The sequence below is a fragment of the Oreochromis aureus genome, linkage group 14 (assembly GCF_013358895.1).
Source record: "Oreochromis aureus strain Israel breed Guangdong linkage group 14, ZZ_aureus, whole genome shotgun sequence".
NCBI classification, from domain to species: Eukaryota; Metazoa; Chordata; class Actinopteri; order Cichliformes; family Cichlidae; genus Oreochromis; species Oreochromis aureus.
In genome coordinates this window covers 12,881,514-12,899,879 of record NC_052955.1, presented here as the reverse complement: position 1 = coordinate 12,899,879, position 18,366 = coordinate 12,881,514, and the positions used below count along the sequence as shown (strand labels likewise).

At 39.5% G+C, this 18,366-nt stretch overlaps 1 protein-coding gene across 4 annotated transcripts in view; it reads right to left on the bottom strand.

Annotated features, from left to right (window-relative positions):
- Nucleotides 1-8,182: 8,182 nt before the first annotated feature.
- pitpnm3 (PITPNM family member 3) overlaps nt 8,183-18,366 on the bottom strand; it is a 97,790-nt gene continuing 87,606 nt past the window's right edge. For all 4 annotated transcript variants that reach the window (XM_039598245.1, XM_039598244.1, XM_039598247.1 and 1 more), the window contains 7 exons: nt 15,724-15,840; nt 15,475-15,623; nt 15,105-15,254; nt 14,698-14,881; nt 14,393-14,521; nt 13,892-14,307; nt 8,183-11,687 (listed from right to left, as the gene is read on the bottom strand). In XM_039598245.1, the coding sequence (XP_039454179.1) occupies nt 13,966-14,307; nt 14,393-14,521; nt 14,698-14,881; nt 15,105-15,254; nt 15,475-15,623; nt 15,724-15,840 (1,071 nt within the window). In that variant the 3' untranslated portion in view covers nt 8,183-11,687; nt 13,892-13,965. The remainder of the gene's footprint in view (nt 11,688-13,891; nt 14,308-14,392; nt 14,522-14,697; nt 14,882-15,104; nt 15,255-15,474; nt 15,624-15,723; nt 15,841-18,366) is intronic.

The following is an 18,366-nucleotide window of genomic DNA, read 5'->3' as shown; positions in this document are numbered from 1 at the left end:
CAGAGGGGCCGATGGCGCGATATGGCAGCCTCGCTTCTGTCAGTCTGCCCCAGGGCAGCTGTGGCTACAACTGTAGCTTGCCTCCACCAGTGTGTGAATGTGAGAGTGAATGAATAGTGGAATTGTAAAGCGCTTTGGGTGCCTAGAAAAGCGCTATATAAATGCAATCCATTATTATTCTGTGCTGTCTTTCAGTCCGGCTATGTCCAGCCACTGGAAGGATTTCTGGATATCAGCCACCTCTGCTATCTGCCGGTGGTACATACTGTGCAGGGGCCTGTCCTTCCATGATGGTGCCTCCTCTTCCTCCTCATTCTTGGGTTTCTGCTGCACGAGGTATTCACTGAGCACGCGGTCGGTTGGGGCCATCTTACTGATGTACAGTGTTGGTCAAGTTACTTGAAAAAAGTAATCAGTTACTAATTACTGATTACTTCCCCCAAAAAGTAATCCCGTTATTTTACTGATTACTTATTTTCAAAAGTAATCAATTACTTAGTTACTTAGTTACTTAGTTACTTTTTTAAAAACATCGATTTACAACCTGAATAGGTAATAAAGCGATAGATCTTTCAGCCCAATTCTACTTTTTCTGCATAATTCATCATACAAAATGTAATCAAATGGAAAAGTCTCTTTTTAAAACTTGTTTTATTAGTTTAATCTTGTAACTTTATGCATCAAGCAAAATTAAATTATATGCAACATTCTCTGACTGGAAGAAATTTGTTTAACATTTAAACCTATTTTCTGCACATTCCAGCACATAAAATAAAATATTTTTTTGTGTTTACACTCACTCTTTCAAATAGATGCAAGTAAAACACAGCAGAAAATAAATAAAATCAAAGACTAGCGGTCCTGTTGCTCTATTTTCACCTGTAAAGCAGGACTGGGGTAGGCGGAGGAGGTTTACCCTGGTGCAGGTGTGCCGCAGCGGTCAGTGGAAGAATCATGAGTTTCTCTGTGAATTTCACATTACGTCGTAGTACACTCGGTGCTTGCTTGGAAGTTTAGGGGTTTTTTCGCTGTAAAAAGAAGTTTTCTTCCACGCACAACGGACACTAATGTTTTTGTCACTTTTATGGAATCAAACTCAAAATAAGGTCAGTACTTCCACGCTTTAAACGCTGCATGCTACACTCTGTCCCGCACTCGATATATTATGATCTGCAGACAGCTGTTGTCACGAACGTCGCACTTGCTTACGTCACTGTCATGAGGCGTTCTCGCAAAAAATCACGGTTTAGTAACGCAGTAACGCAGCGTTCCTACGATGAAAGTAACGGTAATCTAATTACCGTTTTTGCAATAGCCATTACTCGTTACTTGAAAAAAGTAATCAGATTACAGTAACGCGTTACAAGTAACGCGTTACTGCCCATCTCTGCTGATGTATTCGTGGATGTTTGTTGTCTCATCCTGGACTGTGGTGCTGACACTCACCAGTCCCCGCCCTCCTTCCTTCCACTTAGCGTACAGCCTCAGGGTGCTGGACTTGGGGTGAAACCCTCTATGCATGGTCAGGAGCTTGTCTTGATGTCAGTGGCTTCTATCCCCTCCTTTGGCCAGCTTATTATACCAGCTGGGTACCTGATCACGGGCAGGGCGTAGGTGTTGATGGCCCGGATCTTGTTCTTACCGTTCAGCTGACTTCTCAGACTTGCCTGACCCTCTGCAGGTACTTGGTGGTTGCAGCTTTTCTAGCGGCCTCTTCATGGTTCCCATTTGCCTGTGGGATCCCCAGGTACTGTAGCTGTCCTCTATGTCTGCAATATTGCCTTCTGGTAGTTCGATCCCCTCAGTTCTGACTACCTTCCCTCTCTTTGTTATCATCTGACTACATTTCTCCAGTCCGAATGACATTCCGATATCATTGCTGTATATCCTGGTGGTGTGGATCATTGAATCGATGTCTTGTTCACTCTTGGCATACAGCTTGATGTCATCCATGTACAGGAGGTGGCTGGCAACTGCTCCATTCTGTAGTCGGTATCCGTAGCCAGTCTTGTCAATGATCTCACTGAGGGGATTCAGGCCTATGCAGAACAGCAGTGGGGACAGAGCATCTCCTTGGTAGATCCCGCACTTGATGGTGACTTGTGCTATGGGGTTGGAGTTGGCCTAGTTTGTTCGCCACATCCCCATTGAGTTCCTGATGAAGGCTCTTAGGGTCCTGTTGATCTGGTATAGTTCTAGGCATTTCCAGGATCCAGGTGTGGGGCATTGAGTCATAGGTCTTCTTGTAATCAATCCAGGCAGTGCACAGGTTGGTCAGCCTAGTCTTGCAGTCTCGGCTGACTGCTCGGTCTACCAGTAGCTGGTGTTTTGCGCCTCTGGTATTCTTGCCCATCCCTTTCTGTGCCCCCTTCATGTATCGACCCATGTGCCTGTTCATCTTAGTCGCTATGATGCCTGACAGGAGCTTCCACGTGGTGCTGAGGCAGGTTATTGGTCGGTAGTTGGAGGGGACCGGTCCCTTCTGGGGTCCTTGAGGATCAGGACTGGTTAGCTGTTCCTTTTCTGGTGAGTGATTTGTCAGCACTTTGAATAACTGTGCAGCTAGTGACGGGGAAGGATGAGCAAACCATTTCTGTTCATTCTGCATGTCCTCCAAGATGCAATGGGCTCCAATGAGTGTGACAACCTGAAGCCCTCCAGGCTTTACACCAGCTAGATCAATCAGACTGCTGGAATGAGTGCCATGGATACCATGTGTTGCAGTGCCTTTGATTTGTATCTGTCAGTTATTATTTTCCAAAACACTGCTCTGGCTTTTGTGTTTGGAGAGTCCAGTTGACGACATCTCATCTCATTTTCCCTATCTGCCTTGCTGTGTCCCTGCCTTAAATCAATGAAGCACGCATTGTTGCTTAAACCGTGGAGACTTTACGAAACAGAAACTGCGAATGGTTTCGAATCATGCTTATTCTTGTTTTTCACTGAAAAAACAATAAAATAACTATTTGACATCTCAGAGTTAACTGTGACATTTTGTTTAAGCCTTGTATGTAAAACTCTATAAGTGGAGTATATGGAATGATTGAATAAAATCATTTAGAACTGGATTCAAAGTTAGTCACTTTAGCTATTTGCTAAACAAACCTATACAGTCTATTTGATACAAATCTGAATAATTCAAACCTCTGAGGAGACACTGTTCATGCATTTGTTTCTCTTTAATTTATTCACTTGTATTTTGTCTCTCACAGTGCTGCGAGTGAAACAGGTTTGGTGTTAATGAGCTACGGAGCTGACAAAACATTACAAAGACAGCTCAAAAAATGTCCATATTTACCTGCATTCGTTTCAAATTCAATACAGAAATGGCAGAATTGTAAAAACCAGTCAGAGCAAAAAGCTGTTTCACACAAATGAGACATCTTGCTTTAAGAGAAAAAACAGAAGATACTACTTTTAAAGCTTGTCTCCACTGACTAGGATAACACTCAAAAAATATAAAGAGGATGAAAGGCTCCTAACCCTCTTTTGTTCTGAGCAGTCAGACCATTAAGTTCAGTAAAATATTGATAACTTTGGTTAATGATGACAGTGAAAGATGTGAGCTTTGCCATGAAAGGACACAGTCTGTCACATCTGATGCCAGTGAGAGCAGTGATATGTGGCTTCAGCATCTGACCCTCTTTCCCTGGGGGCATTTTGCATAATTGCTTTCTGAAATGCAATCTACAGATTCCCCCACCGAAAGTAATATAGAGCAGTGAGTTTCCAAATTCTTGTTACCCAGAACTGATTTCAGAAGATGGGTTGCGGGCTAATGTAACAGGATTTTGCATGCATCCAAGTGCCCAAGCTTCAAACCACCATGGTGTCCTCCAAAATGATTTTGTGGCCTATTTTTAATCTTGCTGAAATTCATCACTTTAGTAATCTTAAAAACTTTCAACAAACAGTAAAACCACTTTTCCCAGGATCACCATGCCTAAGGACAGCTACACTGAAAAACTACACTGGGTCTCATAACCAAGTCTCATGACAAGTGGAAAGCTGTAGCAACTATAACAAAGTAATAAAGTGGCCGTGCTCAAAAACTAAAGTGGGTAAATTTAGATTTTGCAAGATCTGATAGTAAAGAAACTTGACCTATGTAAAACAATAAAGTTTAAGTCCAGGATGGTGCTTTAGTTCAGAATGTGTAGAGTGTGATTTACTTTATGTTGGGTAATTTGTGTTGGAAAAAGCCAGTCTGCCTGGCTCCAAGAAATCTCTCTCTACATCTCTTTTTCTCTGTCCCTGGGCTGCTCTTGACTGTTCATCTATTCAGATTTTAATGCCTTCCTCATTGCTGGCCTGTCAACCAGAAATCACCTGCTAGATCACAGGACAAATTAAACCACAGTGTGCTGTTTTGGAATGACAATAAGGCTGATTCAGTTGTGCGACTGCTGAGCAGAGCTGGAGGTCGTGGTAAGTGTTAAGTTGCTGCTAGGTAACTGATTTGATTTACTTTGCAGAGCATACACTGCATAAACACAATCACCTAAGAACGACAATTTCTGTCTTACACAATCAGTGTGTTGTACTCTTACATATGTATGGGGTGAAGTTAAGTAGGAAACCTTATGAGCAGAGTGTTTATCAGCAGTTATCAGAATGTCTTTACTCTCTAGGCGATTCTTTGATTGCACCTTGAATGTGCAACACGCTGAGACTAAATTTGGTCATTAATTTACAAGTCATACCCATCAATCTTTAACAAGATCCAGACTTTGTGGTCTGACAAGAAAAATATAACAACATAGAGAGTCAATTAGGGTTGCAGAAATCCACTTTATGTAATCAATACTTATGTTGACATTTATTTTATTTATTCGTTGATTTGCAATAATTATTAATTTAATCAATGGAGTGAGTACAGGGAGATGCAAGGCAAACCATTTCATGTAAAGTGCCCCTAGCTGAAGCTATTTTGTATCCCCCATCCCTGGTTAGGCTCTTATATATATTCATGTTGACATATTGTCGATTATCTTGTATGCAGTAAAAGATTTTTGGTAAATACATTTATGGGAAAAAGAAAGAAAATAACTGAGTACTCTCCATAATTCAATAGCTTGTAGATTCACCTTTAGTAGCCATAACTTTAAGAAATCATTGTCTGTATTTGTTTTATCACTGTGGAGGAAATTTATCCCACTCTTCTTTACGACATTGCTTTAGTTCATTGAGGGTTGAGCACATCTCTCCTAAGGTCATGCCAGAGCATTTCAATTGGGCCGAGGTCTGGATTTTGACAAGGCCTTGATTATTTTCTTTTTTAGTAATTCTGCTCTAAATTTGCTGCTGTGCTTGGGATCATTGTCCTGTTGCATGACCCAATTTCAGCCAAGCTGTAGCTGTCGAACAACATTTGACTCTAGAATACTTGGTCAACTGAATGATTACAAGGACCGCAGTTTCTGTAGCTGTAAAACAAACCCAAATCATCCCACCTCCACCATTGTGTTTGCCACTTGGTATAATGTGTTAGTGCTGATATGCTCCATTTAATTTGTTTGATGTTCTCTGAATGTGGTGTCGATCATTATGGCTGAACATCTCCAATTTGGTCTTCCTTGTCCAAAGGACATTGTTCAAGACGTCTTTGTTCAGATACACCTTTGCAAACCTGAGCTGCGCTACCAGATTCTTTTATAGAGGGAAAAGGATTACTCCTGGCAACCCTTCCATACAAGCCTAACTTTACCCTTTAAATGGAAGCAGTAAGGAATTTTTAGCTTTTCATAGGACTCCATAGAGTCCTGTGAAAACTGTCTGTTATTAATGACTGTCGATGCACATGGATTCTATTTCACTTTTAAATGTGATGGTCTTTTAATAAATGTGGTAATCTTTTATAGCTTTGGCCTTATTTGGTTTGTTATTGGATGTTTCAATTTGTTTATTAAAAATATATATAAATAGAAATATATATTAAATATATTATATATATATATTAAAAATATATATAATTAAATGTTTCATCTGTGTTACTTCCATTTAGTCATAGAGGACCCCCCAAAAAATGTATATGACAACATATACAAGGTATTTTTAGCAATACATTCATATCAGAATGTCAGTTTTTTCTTTTTTGCTGAACTGAGAGCATGAGGACACAAATTAAGAGGCCTGTGAGCCAGAAACATTTGCCAAGGTTCAGTCATATTTTCTGTAGCTCACTTTAATTTTCTTTTATGTGGATCGTAGATCTTGGGATAAGGGAGCAGTAGTTCTTCTTTTCAATGGGTGAATTTCTTGCCTGTTTTCCCAGACCACATGTTACTAATGAGGCTTAAATGTGGCTTTGAGAATCACAGCTCCAGCTCATTATGCCAAATGTCTGAGGTGAAATAAAACATTTAATAATGAGCTTACATATCCACGTAATTGTCCTCATTGCCTTCAGTTTGATCAAAGCAGTTCGTAAATTTGATCAAATTATTCATGTTTTCAGGGTTTGTTGAACTGGAAAACTAAGTTCATGTGGTATTTCTGAAATATTTGTTTAAACAACGACATTCAATAAGCTGAACAATGGTTGAGTTATGAAAATGTCTCTGACGTTAATATAATTGAAATTACTTCATGATAGGTTACCTCAATTCATCTATCCAGAAATGGTAGCTTACACTAGATTGGGCAGATAAAGTGCAGTAATTTGTATGTGTAGCTAACAATTAGTCATGGTTATTGTATTTGTGTAACTGTATATGACCTGTAAGACAAATATTAAAACAAGTCTTTTCCATAATATCTCATGGCAGATAGGATCTGTAGATATTTACATTTCAGTATTAATCCTATATTATTGATCAGTTGTCTACCATCATTTGGTTTGCTAAAACTTTAAAACTATTATTCGTTAGATTTTGGCTGTCCATCAATTTGACATCTGTTGTCTTTAGTGAAATAACTATTGGATACACTGAACTTGATACATTAATGAAATTTTGTAGCTACATTCTAATGGTGTGCTCTAATTATTTAAATAACTTCACATAGTGCCTTGCTTCAGTAGAAACCTGCAACATTAGGGATATTCCCCACTAGTGTCTTACCTTTGGATTTTGTGTCCTGTCAAGGTAAACAGTTTCTTGGTCACCTCCCTGACTAATGCCCTTCTATCCCAATAGCCCAGATTGGTTGGGTGAACAGCTTTGCAAAGAGTCATGGTGGTTCCAAACTGCTTCCATTTACGAATGATGGAGGCCTCAGAGGTCACAGATAATCCCTTTGATTTCATGGATTGGTTTGTGCTCTGATGTGCACTGTCAACAACAGGACCTTATAGAGACAGGCGTGTTTTTCCAAATGATGTCCAATGAACTGAATTTAACACAGGTGTGCTAAAGTTGTAGAAACATCTAACAGATGATTATTGGAAATAGGATGTGCAAGAGATTTTAAGTGTCAAAAAAGTGAATACTTTTATTTTAGGAATAAGATATATACATGACAAAATATGGAACAAGTGAAGACAGATGCATATCTTTCACGGGTAACTTGACTGTTTCTGAATATGTGAAAAACCATTTATTGGAAAAGCATTGTTTTGCTGTTACTGTGAAGTATTTGGGAAGAGCTGGGATTCAGATGCATTTGCAGCTATCTTTGGGGTGACCAGCTATTTGAAGCCCTGTAAACAAGTATGAATGGATTGTAATTCTGTTCCAAATATCATAGCAAAAAAATTAATACTACAGAAGCAGAAAAAAGGACTGCATTTGAGCTTTGGAAGGGAGAAATAGCAAATGTATTGCATCTGGAGAGCGTAAGACTTCTCAACAATAACAGACGTAATAAATTTGAGAAATCCTGGAATCCTGTTTTAACATTTTTGAATGGGAAAAAAAATAATATGCTCTGTGTGAACAACAAAGTAATATTACTTATTACTATCAATGCGAGTACTGTATAATTATTAAGCATGATGTAGGCTGAATTACACTGATTCATGTTGTTTAGAAAGTTAACAAAAAAAGTTTGAATGAGATTTAAAAAGTTCAACTTGCAGCAAGCCTTACAAATATAAAATAAGCGATAATAAGATCTGCACTCAGCTCTGATGCCCTTCAGTAAAGCACCTGACCTTGAAGAAGCTTATCGGAGGTGATTCACCCTCCGTCTCCAGAGATAAGGGGGATGTGGAATATATAATAAGACACTCCTGCAGCAAAGCTGAATTCTTCCACTGTGAAATATCTTTATTTATGCACTAATGAAAGATGGACTTAGTCCAGTAAACACAATAACATGTTCATCATCATCACAGGGGATATGTACAAAACAACAAACGCTGCAGCACTGAAACCAGGAGTTTTTTCCCCTCTTTGGTCAAGAGGGCAGTGTAAAAAACTAAGACTTCAGAATAAATAAGAGCTATTTTCTTTAAAAGAAGCTGTAACACCAAGTTGAATAACTGACTATAGTCATACAAATTGTTAATAAATGGCAAATTAGGTCAGTACCCAAGACATAAGTTATAATTTAGAGAATACTAATTTGACAGCATTAACTAGCACTTAGTGTGAGGTTAGTAATATGATGCTCCCTCTTTTGTGTTTTTTCTCACATATGGGAACATTTTTCTGATTAACTAAAGATTGTTTAACATTCTATTGGAAAAATGGAAACTAACTTCACTCTTTATTAACAATTCTCTGTCCATGAGTGTATGGACCATACAAGTAAGAGTATTTTCACTCTTTAGATCTTGATCATAAATTTACTGATTTGGATCTTGCTCACTGTGTAGTATCATTACAGTATGTCCACGAATCATCATTTCCCACCTTTTAACATTAAATACTTTGCTGTTACATGACATTGTCATGTTTATGTTACCTCAAACGTGGCAACTGATAGTTATTGCTTACAGCATCCAATCATTCTCATACAAAGAACAGCCACCATTTAACCATTAGATTATTATTTGCCATTTACTAACACTGTTGTGGTGAAATTCTAACTAGATTTTCAGTATATCCTTCAGTACATCCTCTGTACATCAAAATAAAATGTATGTTTTGTACACTTTGATTCACTTTGATTACTGTGTGCACATTGACTGGAATGATTGGTATGCTAACATGAACTGTTTAAATACAAAACAAAACTGAGTAATTCAGCATTGTATCTGGGATAATATACAGTTACCAGGTAATGCTAATTGGTGCACTGTAATTACAGGGCTGAACTACAGGGAATCATACATACTTATTAGTGATCACTTAATCAATTAATGGACTGTTAAAGGCAGAAGAGTCAGGGATAGATCCAACCTGGCTTTCGTGTTCCGCTCTATGCAGGTTTTAAGTTAAAACAAGACACCCAAAGAGCGCATATGCCCTTTTTCTTTCAAGGTAGGCATTAAAAACCTCAACCAAGTATCCCCCCGATGCCCTGCTTAATCTCAGCATTATAAAAATACATGCTCCCTTCTGAAAAATCGGCAGTATTGAGCTGCAGTTGGATCGTGCAGATATATTAACACTGGTCTGATTTTTCTCTGCAGAGGCGTTTACTTATCATAGCTGTCTTCATGTTCTCAGTAAGTACAACTATACAACAAATGCCTCTAAACTCACACACTCATACACACATCCACACACACATATATATACTGTATCTGATCAACTAGATAGAATGCACTTTGTCATGAAGTAACAATAAAACTCAATACTTTGACAAAACAAATTATTTTGTATTCCTACACAACATCAAATACAGTTTAAGGCAAAAATCAAGAATTCTACAAGTAAAACAACCAAAAATTCCAAAACATACATCGAAAATATTTCTATTTACAATATTTGCTCATAGAAAAATATGTTCAACTTGCACAGATTTTTAAACATGACCACAATAAGACTCAATTCAACCTCAAGTGCACAAGACGGCATCTGATTTTATCACAAATCTACTGGTTCCAGGGCAGCTGTAATAAATGGACACAAGGGCATCCTGGTAGAATCGACAGGGATTGTGTCTATTATACAATCCTGCGAGCTACACAGCAAACACTGTATTGAAATATTGGGATTAAATATTTCAGAGAGGAACCGGTTTAATTTTTACACTTTCAGATAAAAGAATGAGACTCAGCACAGCACAATGTGTGCACTTATCAACTGAAGTGGCTGTACCATGAGCATTTGTTGTGGTTGGCTGGAGCCACACACGTTGTCTCTAACTAACTCTAATCCGACATTGCCTAACAGCTGGGGAATGCCCAGCGGTTGTGGCCCATTTGTGTTCTGCAGTGACCTCTACTTGCAAAGCAGTTACAGACTTTATAAGTCAGTTAGTTAAACCAACGCACCGATGTTTTTTGTTCCACAACTTGTAAGAATGTTTGAAAATGAGAGACATATTTAAAGTTTTTTTTATTTAGATATAACAAATTCTATACATAATAATTTATATAATCTTGTCACTTTTAGCACTTATTACCATGATTACTAAGTCTGCATGTCCTGTATAGTTTGATGCTATACAAAGTGAGAATGACACAGTGCAAATGATAAAACATGTTTGAGATAAAAGTTATTTTTCCAAGTTCTTTGTCGTGTTACTTTTTAGTGACATGAAGAAGCAATGTTGAAATATTTAAGCAGCAAAACTTTAACTAGTAAAATTCTGAATTTGACTGCGGAGAGTGTGGAGGTATTTAAACCCTGAAAAAGTGCCCTGCAACTACCAGTCAACTACCAATCTATACTTGCCATGCTAATTATGCTTTCACTGTAATGATTTAGGCAAAAATGTTTTGATCACCTTTTCACGGCTGTGTCTATCAATCTGTAAACATTTTTGGTAAAATGAACACTTTGCTATGAACTATTTATTCAGTCGTTCAGTAGTTACAGTAACCAACAAGCAGCGACAAATAGTACAAATACACCAAAATGCATCTCTTTGTTTCTGAAGCTAGAACTGCAGCTAAATCGAGAGCCACTGCTGTGTAGTGCAAATGCAACCTCGGGGGCCGAGCCGTGCACACCACAGTACTTCAGCGGCTGCGGACCAGGTCTGAGGCAGCTGTCAGATGGCATGTTCTGCCTGACTGGTTGAAGGGGAGGGCGGTGGGGGTGGGGTTGAATTAGTACTAAGCCAACCACAACATGAGGGGAAACATCCAACAGTGGGAATAAAATAGAGGCAGAGGCTGGAGTTCAGAGAGGTTGGGTGTTTGGTGCTCTGGATTGCAGAGATTGAACCGAAATGTCACAGTGCTTCTGCGTCCAGAGGCCCACACAGGGATAATGTGTGTTGAGTATTTACATCAGTGGAGAGTCAGTGCAGAAGTCATTCAGCGTGACCACCTCTCAGCACAGCAGTCTGAATAGGACTGTGGTACGTGCAGCATCTGTTAATAGCTTCAAGGTAGCCACCACCATCGTTTTTCATCCTCTGGAGCATGTGTGTGTTCATAAATATGTGTGTATAGTAACACTTTTAATTACATTCTTAGGTTTGACAGTGAGACACAACTGAAGCTTGACATAAACATCGACAAAAATCGCTGCCGTCCTCGGCAGCTGTTTCAAATTTAAGAAGACCGAGTGACCTTTTCCGCTGAGCAGGTCAGGAAAGGGACCAAACAGGTGGCGAAGTGTACAGGGCCAAGCAGGAGGTAAAGAACAGGAGGATCCAAAGCACACATAGAGTAGGCAGAGGTGACGCTGTTAAATGAGAGGAAGGAGAATTAGAGTTTTAGTGTAACACAGTTCTAATTTCCAATTTGCACAACTCAAATTGCACAGACAACATTTCTAAATCAATATAAGAGTGGATTTCAAGCATTAACAGACATTGCAGTTGAGCTTGCATAATCATTATCATGGCCAGATCTCCATTCAGTCCTGCTAGGGAACTGCTGCTAATAATAGCACCCATTACTCTGGTTGCCACAGGAAAATGTGGTATTGTGAAAAAGAGAACGATTATTCCCCCGTTGTTCATTTTTCCCTTATTTTGTGCTCTTAGACTTATTTACGCATTTAAATTCAAAATGCCTCTCTGACTAAAAACATGAAGACTGCAAGATACAGCACAGAACATAATTTAATCAAGGTGGACGCTTATTGACTTTGCTGGAGCTCAACAGAAGTGAACAAAATCAATCCGGGTTTGCGTCACGGCTTTGCAGAGCCTCGCGCTGTTAAGATTAACACACAATGCAGGGAAGTAAAAGGTGAAAACCTACATTATTCAATGAGGATTAATGTGACAGTAAATAAAACATGACTTCGCAGACGTAACATGAGGAGGCGTATTACAGCAGTCTGATCATAGGCTGTCTGAAAGAGCCTGCCTACAGTCTGAAAGTGGGTGAAAATGTTTGCTTTGCAGAACACACAACACTGATTTTCCATTTTGCACAAAATGACAGGGCCACAATTAACTCTCACAAAGTAATACAAAGAGACTGGCTTTAATCTACATTAAATAATAAAAATTGGGGGACCAATGCATGCCACTGTTGTGCTGCTGAACACTTTACTGATGTTCAGTTTTAGGTTGGACTAATGGTCCAAATATTTCACTCTTTCTGCTTTCAGATCTAACAATGTTTTTCTTAATGTTCTTCTCATGAAAGTTTAAAAAAAACAACACTAATCTGCCAAGTACTCCTTTGTTGTGATTTGATAACACGGACAACTAAAACGCTGTATATTTTTTACAAAACTATAAAAACTATTGAAAAGCTTGGACACTGTGGAAAAACTCAAAAATAAAAACAAAAATGCAATGATTTGTAAATGTCATAAACCAATACTTTATTCACAAAATAAATGTTTAAACTGAAAAAATTACTATATAAGAAACAAAGTAGCTTGTTTTGAATTCGATGGAGCAACACATCGCAATAAAACTTGGGACCAGGTCATATTTATCACTGTGTAGCATTCCCTCTTCTTTTAACAACAGCCTGGGAACTGAGGAGACCAACTCCTGATGTTTTAAGAGAGGAATATTCTGTCATTCTTATCTGATGTTAGATTCCAGCTGCTCAACAGTTCTGGGCTTCATTTTTCATATTTCCTGTTACATGATGCTCCAAATGTTTTCATTTGGTGAAAGGGCTGCACAGTCTTGCTGAAATATGCAAGGCCTTCCCTAAAAAAGACATTGTCTGAATGTTCCTGCCATTAAAAATTCAAAATGAGCTTTTATTTTTCTTATTTTGTCAAATATGTTTTCTATGTTCTATTTTGAGATTTCCAAATCATTGCACTCTTTTATTTACATTTTACACAGCGTTGCAACTTTTTCAGAATTGGGTTTGTATATCTGAGACAACAGAGTCGACCAACCCAGAGGTGAGAGGTTTTCTCTCTGTCACTTATTATTCCAAATGTTCCCTATTCAAGATGGATAGGCTAACAGTTTTCCTTCTGTTTTTTCCTTCTGTTTACGTTATAAGGTGTATGAGAGTCTCATATGGCTTTATGAGATTTGTAAATCAATCCATTCTGTTTTTCTAGCTCTGGACCGATCAGTCGAAGAGACCTGTGCCTCATTTGTCTGTGTTATTTCTCAGACACACTCTGCTGCACCTAACCACTGCACGTTAGCAAGATTATGCATAATAATCCCTCAATTTCGTAAGAAAACTGTGTTTCCACTTCAGCAAATATGCATGGAATATTGAACCAAGTCTGTAAAGGACACAGTCTATAATCTGCAAAGGGCAGTAATATACTATACTATATGGGGCAATAATTTACTTTGTTCAACCTGTAGCTTGTCCAGGATATAACTCCTTATAATAGGTTTCAGAATCTTGTATACTGTACTATACTAGCAAAGTTGAAAAAACTATAAGAAAAAAGCAAACAACAAATTGCAATGTTATAACCTGGAATATGGAATAAGATGTCACCTTGGCCCTGGACACTAAGACCCCTTTGTTCTCCTCTTCTGTCCTCCAGCAATCCTTTCATCTCTTTTCTCTTGTCAGGGAGTTGTATCTCCACGATGCATGGAGGCTCGTCCCCAAGCACCTTGTCCTTGCCCTTGCCCTCCTCCTCCTCCGCCTCCCCCGCCACCATGATCCTTATCTGATTCTGGCTGGCTCTGGGCTCGCTCAGGCTTAGGGTTGGGTGTGCACGGGGGGTCAGGTTGTTGGACTGACATGGTCCTGCGCAGGTGGGTTCGTTTACACAGAAAGTCAGGCTTCGCTGAGAGACCAAATGAACCTTTCCTTAAGACCATGCGAACTGAAGGAGATTTCTTAGGTCTGGCTCTGTGCCCAAACTGAAGAGTGGAGAGGTGCGCTGCATAACCTTCGCTCAGGAACTACACATACCACACAGGCAAAGAGTTAGGAAATCTGACAGGGAGAAGTGAGAAGATCAAAGTACACAAATGTAAATTGAACTACCTGGCACTGATTTTGGTACTTCTTCGAAGGTCGGCCAACAATATAAATTTGTGAGGGGCTGAGGCCTAGCATGTTGTAAACAGAGATGTCCTTCATGGAGCCATAGGCAGAGTTGATCTTAATGTGACACTGGTGAAAGAGAAAATAACCAGTCACACACATGTGTGACATTTCGATTCAGCACATCCCAAAGCTACAAAACTGTGAGTGAGAGAGTGAGAAAGATCTCACTGTACGGCGGGGACCAAAAGGTCTTATTTGCTGTATAAGAAATATTAACTGCCTATGTTAATGTCAGGATTTACCTCCTGGATGAGGTTCCTGAGGAAGATGGTCTTTTGCCGCAGGGGGTCATGAACTAAGCCCTCAGAAAAAAAGATCATCCCGTGGGGGAAATTGTGCTGCGAGAGCCAGGACACCACACGCTGCTTCTGCATATCAGGACGGCCTGTGATGTAGATGATCAAATATCCCAAGTCCTGCCAATGCCTGGATGTGAATGCATAAAATCAAGCACACATCAAAGTGAATAATTGTATCACGGTGGCATTATCACAGAGAGGATGCGCATAAATCCTTAAAACACTGAGAGCTCCAACAAAGCACGCATATTGACTACTGAATCTGTATTTTCCTGTGAACCCTTCCACCTTCTCAAGATTTACATCTAGACAACCACACGCATGTATATTCAAAAAGGGTAATCAGTTACCTGACCACATCAACAGCTCCAGGACGGACCTTGGGGTCACTGCCCATGATTGACACACTGGCAGCAAAAGAGCCATCAATGCTGAACACCACACACTCCATGCCCCTTGGTAACACAGTCAGGTAGGCCTCTGCACTAGTCTGATCCCCCCTGTGGATTGAAAAAACGGAGAAACTACATATTAAAAAAATGAGAACAGCAGCTTTTCCACTTAGTTGTTACTCCCTTCAAGGCCACTATTTATGCAGCATTATCCAGCAAGGAGCTCATACTCCACCACGGAGCATAAATAAATGAAATCTTTCTCTTCTTTCTACATCTTATTTGATAATACAGCAGTCTGTAAAGGGAATGCTACATGGATGCTTACTTGACTACCATTTTAATGGGATATACTCCTAGGCCAAGCTTCTTGGTCTTAGGTATGGTGTATGTGACTCTGCCACTGCTGTTGGTCACCTCTGTGTCAAAGTGCACCCAGCGGCCCGACTGAGGCTGTGTCATGAGCAGGATATCCACCTGAGAGGGGCAGGGGTATAACACGGACGATTAATCGATTAATGTCAGCCTAACAAAGAAACACACACACATCAACATAAATCATATCGCTGATTTTCACCTTTTCTCCAGTCAGAGTGACCATATCCAAGGGGCCATACATGAAGCGACCAACCAGAGTCTGGGGTCCATCCTCGGTGGCAATGACATCATTCACCCTGTGGTTTGCTGTGACGTTCTGCAGTTAGTGACAAGAATTACCTCCATTATTCAGGACGCAAATGTTACACGTAAGCCTTTACAGCAACAACAGTTTGTCTCTGGTGCGCTACCCTGGAGTAAATTTTATGAGTCATGGTGAAATGTGATTAGAAGCAACAACAAAAAAGAATCAGTGTCAGAGTTCAAATTAAAAAATATAAATGATATTATCGCATGAAAAATCTATCTAAATGTGCTATGAGCAACATTTAAACATTTAATAATTCATTCATTGATGCCAAGTTTGACACAGCTGCAATACTGTGTGGCGTGCCTCAAGGGTCTAAAGGTGCTTTTTAATCTTTGTTAATCATTCTTCAAATATTTGTAATTATTAAACTAGACTTACTGCAGTGAATTAGTATTCTGCTCTATAGCTGCTGTAAAAATGGTGGAAAAAAGTGCTTTTACAAAACATTATGATGCCCTCTTGAGACTGTCCTCCGACCTTTTAGATGTAAAAACTCATAATTATATCATTACATCCGAAAACACATTTGTGCAAAGGTTCATTATTATTAGTGCACCATTAAAAAAACATATGAGTGCTCTTTTTCTAAACAAAACAGAAAATGCATTACTTTACTTTACATTACTGTATATAAAGCATGTATAAAGACTTTACATCCACTGTATTTCTGTCTAGTCTTTCAATTTAAAAAGTTAATAATAAAAAGGCAAGAACATATTCCGCACATTTAAAAGTAAATAGTTTAACACAAAGGGAATTTGTCAGATTAATTACCAAATGAGAAGGGATAAGATATAATACAAATTCATATCATGCTAATTTATTAATAGCTTCAATACTGTGCAAACAGGCACAGATCATAGAGTGAAGACGCTTTAAAAAATAAAAGAGCAAACTTAAATCAACATTTAAATCAACCCACTTGTTGCTTTTAGCGCAATTCTTCTTGGGACACTTTCAAGGTTTGTGCTGCATCTAAGGGAACGTCTTCTGTGTATTTAAGCTTTCTTGATTCTCTGTCATATAATCTGAGATGACTCTACAAGAGTAAATCTGCCACATCATTTGTTGCAGGACACCTTGCTCCACCTGTCGCTGAGGATTTCTTTGTGATTCAGACTTTATTGTTTGTGGACATCATTAAGCTCTGCAAAGTGAATTTATGAACAGATGCCTCCTGATGGTACTGTGTAATGTATAAGAAACGGAACATCTAAAGCAGGGGTGTCGGACTCCAGGCCTCGAGGGCCGGTGTCCTGCAGGTTTTAGATCTCACCCTGGGTCAACACACCTGAATAAAATGATTAGATCATTACCAGGCCTCTGCAGAACTTCGGCCGTTTATCAATGCCCAAGTACGTGAGTACGTACTCGCGTTCTCGGTGAGTACGTACTCGCCGAGAACGCACGGGAGTACGTACCCGCCGAGAACGCGAGCATGGACTCGCAATATGTACAATTGGAACACCTGCGTACGTGATGATGTCACAGGTCCGGAGTTTTTACTGCCGTCCCTCCTAATTTAACTGTGAGTAACATGTTATGAAGCTTAACTGTAATCACAGCCAAACCGGTTTACTCAGGAACAAATAAAACACTGAAATAAACCAAACATTAACATTTAGAAGTGATCTAAGTGACTTATATATCATTTTTAACCTCAGTAGTGAAACCTCTATTAATAAAAATAGTGTACATGTACATACGTGTACATACCTTAATAAAACAAGCAGGTGAGATGTTAGAACGCTTTTATTTCTATTCTAGTGGACACTCAATACTATGACAGACAGCTGCTGGGGTTTGTTTAACCTGAGTAGTGAGAAGACCGCGAGCGGGGGGGGTTGAAAACGATGTGCCGGGAGTCCGCTGTTGAGTTTTGGACGAAATGCATTCTGGGATATATAGCTGTCCCAAGTCCACACCGATGCATGCTCGATAAAACGGGCGGATCGAGAACACATCCGGGACTTTTTCGCGTTCTCGGCTTGATGCGTACTTCGAATTGGAACAGTACTTGGTCTCCGACTGATGACGTATCACAAGGACACGAGAACGCAAGTACGCACAAGTACGCATATTGATAAACGCCCTTCAAGACATGTTGAGGAGGTCATTTAGCCATTTAAATCAGCTGTGTTGGATCAAGGACACATCTAAAACCTGCAGGGCACCGGCCCTCGAGGCCTGGAGTTCGACACATGTGATCTAAAGCAACTGAGCTATTGTGAACATCCACCAAAATCAGTTCTGACTGTCGTCTCTACACGGCCTGTCTTTACAAGCCTTTGAGACAAACACAATGAGAGGGAATGAGATGAAAAATGGCTGTAAATTTCCTGCTTTCATGCCCTGTTTTTCCAGATTTCCAAGTCCAGCCAAAAATTGCTGAAGAATGCACTGTGGGACCTTACAGAAAAGCATGCTAACTCCCTATTAAGCTTCCTTGTCATGTTCTATTCTCCATATTGCACTATTCAGTGAGTACCTCCAAGTGTGCCAGCAGTGGAACACTAATCCCTAAATCTCTTC